The sequence below is a fragment of the Crinia signifera genome, chromosome 3 (genome assembly GCF_055691185.1).
Source record: "Crinia signifera chromosome 3, ASM5569118v1, whole genome shotgun sequence".
NCBI lineage: Eukaryota > Metazoa > Chordata > Amphibia > Anura > Myobatrachidae > Crinia > Crinia signifera.
Window position 1 is genome coordinate 164271355 of NC_139219.1, and position 10005 is coordinate 164281359.

General features: G+C 43.8%; 1 protein-coding gene across 1 annotated transcript; it reads left to right on the forward strand.

The window, feature by feature from the left end:
- Positions 1–8646: 8646 nt before the first annotated feature.
- LOC146062937 (paraneoplastic antigen Ma1 homolog) lies at positions 8647–9729 on the forward strand. The gene has a single exon (XM_083174946.1). It carries the CDS (start codon positions 8647–8649, stop codon positions 9727–9729), a length of 1083 nt encoding a protein of 360 aa, XP_083031072.1.
- Positions 9730–10005: the final 276 nt, after the last annotated feature.

Here is a 10005-nt window from a genome sequence, read left to right on the forward strand (position 1 = left end):
TGTGTGCATTGCAACGTTTCGGACCGGTTTATTTCAGTCTGTCGTCAGGCAGCATAATATCAATAATGAACATTACAGCACATACCTTTATACCTGAAGCATCTCCTCTCCTCCCGCTTCACCTGGCTCCTGGCATCCGCCTCCTCTACCGGAAGTGTGGAGCTCACGTCACTCCCCCTGCAACCAGGAGCTTGGTGCGTCGCCACGGTAACTTGGTGCGTTCAGACAGGACGCATATGAACAAATACAATCACCTGTGTAACAAAAAATACATACATATAAATAAAATAAAATAAACGTGAGTTTCTTTCAGAGGATTGAGGCGAGTGCGGGAGTTAGTGTGGATATATATATATATATATATATATATATATATATATACACACAGCCTGCCTATAAACCTTCCCCCCAGTGACTCTGACTTTTAACAATGGTGCCAGCCACGTGAGCGCTATCGCGCTTCAGCTCCCGCCGGTGTGCACACATCACACACTAACAGTCCTCTACACTAGCCGCCCCCTGCCAGCGCTGGGTGTATATACAGCAGAGCACCCAATGGGAGGTAGCGGCCGTGCAGCGCTGACAGAGTACAGACATGCGCTTGCGGCACCCGCTCAGAACGCCACGCTGGAGGAAGAGAAGTGTACTCACCGGACCACACAGGTGTAGCTGTAGGTGAATGACGGTCCCTTTGGTGGGGATCCGCAGGCACACCAGAGGTCTGGGCAGGTACCTTTGACAGAGGTCCTGACAGACAAGCTGGCTAAGAACCAGTGGTGCCCAGCTCCCAAATCTGCTACAAATAGTAATGAGGAGCTGAAAAGAATAAAGTTACAAAGCCTAAAGGAAAAGATAGCAGGAGCGAGGCCCCTGCGTGTCCAGCTCCCTCGGCACAATTTTTCTAACTTGGGATTGTGGGGTATTAGAGGGGAGGAGCCAGCTTCTTAAAGTTATAGTGTGCCAGCTCCCAGCAAGCCAGCTCTAAAACCCACACTAGATCACCAGTGTCCCCTGCTGGATGAATGAGAAATTCTATTGTAACCCAGGTTATATGTAAGTAGGGACTGAGAAATAATACCCTCTTTGGACCACTTAGCAAATAGTGCCTCCACCCAACTTTTTATGCTATAACTATAGTTTTTAGTAACGGGTAAGTTGGGTAACCCCTTTTTTTATTTTTTATTTAACTTTTCTTTTTTTTTTCTTACAGGAAGAAACTTTGACTCATCTTTGAATCGTCCACCATTAAACGAAGAATCATGTAATCTCTCATAAGGTAAGTACAATTTCCACAAACCATAGGGTATTCAATTAGTTTCGTTTTTTTTCTTTTACTTTACTTCAATAAACTTTATAACATTAATACCTCCAATAATATTCTCATAACAGATATACAATATACATCTGATACACTACACACATTCCCAACAGTATTTAGTACAATCAAGTGTCTTTCCTCCAAAAGTGATATATCTATGTCTATATCTGTTAAAAAGAGTGAGAAGGACGCCTCCTAGTGTAGTATTAAAGGTTCTGGTTTCCCTTCACCACAGGTAAAGAAACATAGGCACCCCAAAGTCAAAAGGTGTACCGTAGTTAGTGGCCTTCCACCACTTTTTTAGAGCCTTATCTCAATTATTCCCACAGGGTACTCTCTGGCTTTCTCCAAAACCACTTTTTCTCTTGCTGGGTATTACAGACCCCTCAGGACCACAGTAATCCGGGTCTCCTGGTACCAATCAGTGTTGCCAACTGAAAAAAACAAGCCCAAATCCGCTTGTTTCAAGCTGACTTGGCAACTATGGTACCAATGTGTAAGTACAGGAATTATATATTTATACTGGTGTAAGGTTAACCTTTCCCAAATACGGCCGCAGTATTCGAGTAATTATAATTCCACTGTAGATCCGCAGTATTTAATGTTCCTGTAACTCTGGATAAAGAATATGGTCTCCAACTTCCTATATATATATGGGATTAATGGATTCCTCGTAGAACTATCCCAGTAATGTGTTCCTTGCACATGAATGTGTGACATATACAGGCAAATTTGACTGTAGTAGTATGTAACGATTGCAGAGTAGCTATTTATATAGTAACTGAAGGGTGATAGTGTATCTATTGTATCCAATAGTCCAATAAAACATGTAGTTACACTATAAAATGCTGTGGCAGAGTAATACTATAAATAAATGGGCCTTCTGTAATGGGATGATAAGTACTCACTATCCAAACATGGGTACATTAATGTCCTGGCACTAGGTGTTACTAGGGGTGCCTCCTGCAGTGTCTCTGGTGTTTATAAATATGAAGAGTTTATTTTATCAGTCTCAGTTGTCTTTGGTGAGGGCTCCGGCTCACTCACCCTTTTGTCACTGAGCTGCCTCCCCACCTTTTTTCTGTGAAGGCTGTGGGCCAGAGAATGGATTTCCCCTGTTAGTGGCTCTGGGGTCTCAGGTCTCTCCGGTGCCCACAACACAGCCTTAAAGAGATCTGCGCACAGACGAACAGAGCCAGCCCTAGGCATAGGCATACTAGGCAATTACCTAGGGCATCGGCCTATGACTAGGGACAGCAAAGCTTTACTAGTGTACGGACTCCTATGTGCCCTGAACCGCTTGGCCGTACAGCCAAATGACCCCCTTACCAGCTTGGACCCCCATGTGAGCCGCCCGCACGTCCTGATTGCTGACGCCGGCATCGACCCCCATGCTCTGATTGACTGACAGCCTGTAAGTCTCTCCGGCTCAGCCAGCCACCGCGGCGCACTGGGAGGAGGGACAGCACTAGCAGCGACGCGGGAGGGGCTGCAACAGCATCAGAGCATCATCTGTCAAGCTGTGGCGTGCTGGGCTGGGGGCAGGGTGGGCTAGGTATTCCTGCTCCCCCACCACCTACCATAGATCGGATCTCTCTTATGGATCCAATCTGCAGCGGTGCGATCTGCTGAGTGACAGCTGAGCCGGCGCCTCGTAGCAGGGCAGCCAACCTCAGCTGGCCAATGGTGTGAAGGCAACAGCATGCGGCTCAGTGGCTGGCTGGGCACGCAGGCTGCGCACTGCACAGGGAAGCATAGCGAGAGGTGGGATTCTGGCCAGCCGGTCCCTGTCAGCGTGCAGCAAGCCTCCTGCTAGGAGTAGAAGAAGGGGAGGTCTCTGCTTTTCTGTGTAAGGCATCCTGTTCCTTTTACATTGGAAGTTTAGCCTCTATGATCTCTCCTCCCCCCCTATCCCCCCTCTCTATCCCCCTCTCCCCCCATCTCTCTCTCCTTCTCTCTATCCCCCCCTCTCTCTCCCCCCTTCTCCCCCCTCTCCCCCCCCCCCCCCTCTCCCCCCCCCCCCCTCTCTCTCTCTCTTCCCTCTCTCATATTTGTGTGTGAATAGAGTGCATACAGACCACCGTCAGTCAGGGTGACAGAAGTCACAATTCCTTCACCAGCATCCCCCCACACAAACAGTCTAACCCTAACACCCTTCTAAGTACCTCCCTGCCCATTGCCCTACCTTATTTTTTGTGTGTGTAAGTGTGAATATTTAATTTAATTTTTTAGGGCCCCCTTATGTTTAGTGCCCCCCAGAGCCTTAATCCAGCTCTGGGTACGGCCGCTTATGTGCAGCTGTATCACAAACTGCTTTTAACAGTGGACATTCAGGACTAAGCTGTAGGTCCACAATAATTACCAGTTTGTGATAAGGCCGCTCTGCTGCCCATAGGCGGATGGACACTGCTTGTGTGTGGCTGTCCTCAGCTCTGTGTGTCAGAGCTGTGCTGACAGTTTGCACATGTAGGGGTGGGACACCGCACCAACAGCAGAAGTGACTCAGAGTATATTCATGACACTCCACACTAAAGCTAGTGGCTGTGTTGCACAGGACCCGCTTAAATGTCTTATTACCCGATGGATTAAATTAGTATTTTAAAACGGGATGCTTTTTGTGATTATCATGCCCAGATGTCCTCATTTCTAATTTGTTTGACACCGCCGTGTGCCACTTATTGATTATGTGTGGTAATTCATGATGTTATTTGTGTGACACCATTGTGTGTCTTTCATTGTTAGTGCAGTTCCTCTTCCCTGCCTGGGGTGTCGCTGTCTGCTGTTCTGTTTCTAGCACAGGTCTAGTTTGCATATCAATACTGATATACAGACCACACTGTGCTAGAAGCACTACAGCAGACAGTGACATCCCATATATATTATAATATATAGTGTGCTTAGCACCTGTTTTTTTAACAATAAGAAATGTCATAAACCAGCATGTTATTGTGTGTCTAAACACTAAGGGCCTTATTTTGGTTCATTCTTTCTGACAAAATCCTTCTTAGATGGACAAAACCATGTGCACTGCAGGGGGGGCAGATGTAACATGTGCAGAGAGAATTAGATTTGGGTGAGTAATTTTGTTTCTGTGCAGGGAAAATACTGACTGCTTTATTTTTACACTTCAATATAGATCTCACTTTGAAGTAAAACCCCACCCAAATCTAATTCTCTCTGCACATGTTACATCTGCCCCACCTGCAGTGCACATGGTTTTGCCCATCTAAGAAGGATTTTGTCAGAAAGAATGAATCAAAATAAGGCTCTAAGTTTGGTGGTTGTATCATCTGCTAGGGGGCGCCAACAAAAATCTTGCCTAGGGCATCAAATTGGGTAAGGCCGGCTCTGCAGACGTAGGTGCCTGGCCAAAAAGGATACACAGCTGTGCTGCAGAGGCTGGCACTGAGGGGAGTCTGTGAGACAGCAGCGTTGTCATGGTGATGGAGGGTCACATCTTTGTCAGCTATTCAGTGTCCGGTGGTCTCCCCCAGCATAGTAGTGCCTTTCTGGGTATTCATTTGCCGCTCCCCCAAGGGTCTCCTCTTCTGGGGATGTCTCTCACTCCGCTGCCTTGCCACTATTGTCCTGGAGCAGAACAACCTCTTCCCCCCAGAGGTGCACACCCTCTTTTTCTATCAGTCTCCTGGCTCATTTCTTTTTACTGGCTCAGCCAGGTTTTGGCCCCACCCCCTCACATGTTGGGAGGCTAACTGCCACATGTTTCTGTCAGCTGTGTTTCTATCAGCTGTCCCACAGGCAATTGGTGCCATTTGAATCAACTCCAATGTAGTCAACGGGACATGCAGGGCCGGCGCCACCACTAGGCAGCCTTAGGCATTTGCTTAGGGCACCGGCCACTGGAGGGCGGCAATTGTGAGTAGGACCCCCCCAGGATGGAGGTAAGTGCTGCCGCTGCTTCACCAACCCCCCCCCCCTCTCCGTGGAGTGATTTGGCGGCATCGCCCATGGAGCGATGCAGCATCACCCGCCCCCCACCCCCGTGAAGCGACCCTGCGCACATCCCCTCCATGAACCAACGGAGCCAGCAGCACTGCATCACCCGGCGGCAGCTCAGCATCACCCGGGCACATCGCACCCCACAGCTGTCCCCCCGCCTGTTGGAACAGGTGAGCACCGGGGCACCCCCTCCCTATCCCGCCTGGGGCGCTCCGGTGACTTGCACCGGCACTGGGGACATGAGCAATCAATTAAATCTAAAGTCCCTTGTGGTTTTACTACATCAATAAATTAATAACTTAAATAGTGGTAGAAGTCCAATGCATACATAACTTGTCATACGTATGTATATTACAGGGAAACTCTTCTCATATATGGGAGGGAAAGGTGTTAGCCTCTATTATTGTTAGCCATTTATAAAACAAATATCTTAATCACTCATATATTTACAGAGAGTATTACACTATCAATAAACAAAATGGAAGAATAATGTTTATCACATGTCACTATTAAAAGCCTTCTCAATCCAAGAGCTATTAGGCAGGTTGGAGTGGACTAAACAAAGACCTCTACCAACACTTGAGACTTCTGTAGGCCTATGAGAAGTGCAACAAAATAAACAAATAGCAACTCGTTAAACCCTAATGATAAGTCCAGAAGGATTGTAAAGATATGTGCCAAATATATAGTAAAATCCCCAGTGGTTTATATCAAACCATATAATGAAGGTAACTGGTAATCGAGAATAATTGGGGCCTCAGACGTAATACATTCCAATCATCAAGTACATGAATAGTTCACAAATCCATTTTGTACATTAACAATGAATAGCAATTGCATGATATATTAAACAGTGCATACAAAATGCTTTGAAATCCAAGGTTTTGGTCAGGATGCAATCTATCATAAACTATACTAACATAATTTTTACTAGTAAACTCCATCCCAGTTTTATATAATAGATTTAATTTTTTTTTTTTATTAGGCAGTAATTAGATAAAATGGAATTCAGAATGTTATGTTAGCATGCTTCTCGGTATCTCACTCGGTAATTAGCCATTTCTCTACTGTATGGGATTTTATGTATATTTGGTTTTTATGTGAATAAAGGTGGTATTGCACCATATGCCCCTTTTTCTCTCCTTTTAATTGTCGTGGGAGTGTATTAGGAACCATTTGAAAACTGGGGAATCCAAGGTCTTTGGGCCTGCTACCCATGAAATAGTAGTTTTTGGAGAAGAGGATACGTTGTCTTAACAGTAAGAACATATGGTCATTAACTATTTGCACAGACTCTCCCCTGCTGATCCAGGGACTTACTCTTATCCGTCTAAGGGCCCCAGTGGAGGGGACATCTCCTTTTCTTGTCACTGTATATTTAAAGTACATTAGGTTGTGAGCGCAGTGTCAGAGTTTTTGTGTTAAAGATTGGATGACCTTCTCTTTGCCCTGTCCGTACGGCAGCTCCAGAGTGCGTGTGTAGCGCCCTATTTTCAAACTAAACTCAGTGCTCTGAATAGGCATATAATTGTAAGAGATGCTAACAGATAGGCATACATTGCTGAAAATATAGTAATATCTGTGAAAAACATTTGTCTATAAATACATATTTCCATAGGCACAGCCTAGGATTTAAAAGTTAATCTGTAGTTCATGAGAAGGTATATGTATGTGTATATATGTCATTTTTATTGATGGAACATAATTAATGTATGATGTATATACTTAGATAATTGCATGTGTTTACACATTTTAATGTATTTCATGTATTTACACACGGCTGGCAAGAGAATAAAGGGACACTTGTGGAAACTTCCAGAGCCACCTTATGCTTCGTGACAAGGGAGTCACATGATGCCAGTCACATGATGCCAGTCACATGACAGTCCTAGGGAAGAGTATGAAAACATCATATTGACAGTTAGAAAAAAACCGCCATTACCCCAGACAGGACTGACATCCTAGGAGCTACCTGCACTGCTGGTAAAGGAGATGTGCTGTAACTAGAGCAAAGACTGGCACTGTGAGTGAGTGACAGCCAGAGCAGGGCATCAAGGGAGCAATACCTGTCGTTAGGGTGGTCTTTTCGGCATCGGCAGGAGTCAGTAATAGAGTTAAGCCATACAGGGCCTTAACTATAATTGGAAGCAGCAGCAGCTTCTGTGCTAGACTTTCTTCCATGGATGCTGTAGTGGCCATAAAGTGAAGAAGGACTGATGAGTATATAGTCCACGCAGCGGTGAGTGGCATCAGTGAAGCCAGCAGCATTGTGTACAGACACTACTTGCAGCATACACAAGCCAGCCGTAGCAAGTCAGAGATTGGGGGAGCAGCCAAGCTGTAGTACAATGACCAGGCAGCCAGTATAACCTGTGTGTGGTGCTATGTTAGAGCTGCTAGCTACGTCATATGAAGTGATGATAATTCCTGTCGTTTTATGAATACAGACTATAATTATTAACATCCTAAATGCAGACAGCTTCTAATATCTGTTGCAAACGTAAACTGATGAGGACACGTTGCATGTTTAAGAAGTGAGTTTAGTCTCAATATAAGCTCCAGAGGAACAGTTTCAGGAATAAAAGTAAAGCTTTATACATTTATACATTGACAGTCTGGCCTGAACTTACAAAACTGAGCTGAGGACATTGATACATGCTTTCATCTAAATGTTACATTTCAAGAGATTCAAGTGATTTGCTAGCGATTGCAACGTTGTATCATTTGCCTCCATAGCCTGTTGTACTTCTGCAGGACTGTGCTCAGATAAACGCATATGCAGCTAACACAGTTACTTTACATTAAAGAAAATAACTTTAATTGTTCATAATTGGACCATAGAGAAGAGTTGTACAGTATACTTCTCCGGGTGTGATTCAGCACAAGTATAGTTTGGATGCCATTGTTGCAAAGGACACAAACCTAAGATACACTTTATTAACTGGAGGTCAAACTAAGTAAAAGGAGAACATAGCGGAATTTAATGCTCTACTAGCATACAGAGACTTTATCCAGTAAGTGGCTACACTGGATCTTATATGGGTATATATATATTTGTTTTTATTTCCACTTTAATATTTGATAATTGTTATTATACTAATGTATACTTCTATAGCCTAAGTGTTGTTCATTTATCATAAAAAATATAAAGACGTTTTTACTTTATAATTGTATTGAATAACTAATCTGTATATTAGAATTAGAGGTTATCCCTAGCTAACCTATTTTAATTACCCATAGGGTCATTATAACAAAAGCTTGGGTGGAGGCACAAAACATTAGCTAAGCAAGTGAACTAAGCATTACATTTTGGAGGCACCAGCCGAGATCCGAACATATAGTTGTCTCCTGTTTACCAAAATTAAAAGATGGAAATAGTAACTGGGGAAGACATTTTCCGTTGGTGTAGAGATAAAGGGGTTAATGTGCAGTGTAGTTTTGGGCTAGGAGGAAATTTCTCTGATGTCAGTGAGGAAAATGTACTAAAGGAGGTACAAAAATTGTATGGAATAAGTTACCCATATATTGTTGATAAGTGGAAGGGACAATATGGGGATCCATTTGCTTTACTGATCAGTAACAGAAACGATTTAGACCAAGTATTTTTTCCAAGAATGATTGCTATGGAAAATGTACCAGGAAGAAGGATACAACTTTTGTGGCCAGACAGTGGTAATATTGGGGGAGAAGACGCCACAGAAACAGAGGACCATGGATCAGGAGAATTATTTTCTGGGGGCTGTTTCCATGCTACCACTTCAGATTCTGTTCCACAAGAGAATAAAGGTGAAATCACTGGGGTCCAGGTAGAAACTGTGGTAGATAAAGTTGTTAGTCAACTGGAAAGGTGGCACTATGAGGGAGGATACCGACGTTTAAGGATCTTCTCTGGGATATCACCTGTGCCTGCAGGTGAAGAGAATTATGAATTGTGGAGGGAGGCTGCAATACAACACTCCGAAGAATGGCAGTGTCCGGAACATATAAAGAAACAGAGAGTTGTAGAGAGTTTAAGGGGACCAGCCATGGGAGTTATTCAGGCTACCAGAAGAAGTAATTCCCAGGCTACTCTAAAAGATTATATAGAAGCCTTAGATTTTTCATATGGTACATTGGAAGATGTAGGGGATTTGTTGGCCAGGTTAAATAACACATATCAAGAGCCTGGAGAAACATTAACACATTATATATACAGAGTTGATCGATTAATTTATAAAATTATTGATAAGGGAGGTCTTGCTAAGGGAACTGAGGATGAGCAACGGATGAAGCAAATACTCAAGGGTGCTTTGACTAATAATCCGGTTGCTCAACGATTAAGATGTACTGTGACAAAGGTTCCTCCTCCTACTTTAACCGAGCTGGTCAGAGAAGTCAAATTGGAGGAAGTCCACATAGAAAATAGGGAGAAAACTATAAAAAAAAGTAAAAGTGGTTCTTCCTGCTTCTGATCAACCCACTATGGATGAGAGGCTATTCAGATTGCTGGAAGAGCAAAACAAGAAAATAGATCAACTCATAGAATTACAGATAAAACAAACCAACAATGTTAATATGCCTTTCCGGTATGGGAAAAGGAGCCAATAGGCAAAGGGGTAACCACATTACCTATACTTGTTATAGTTGCGGGCAAATCGGACATCGATCATTTGAATGCCTTAATTCTGGGAATAATAGAGAGAATAATTATACTGCACAGAGGATGCCATCCCAATCGGGAAACTCAC

Excerpts from the sequence above, each read along its gene's own strand:
- LOC146062937 (XM_083174946.1), top strand. The coding sequence starts at position 8,647 with ATGGAAATAGTAACTGGGGAAGACATTTTCCGTTGGTGTAGAGATAAA.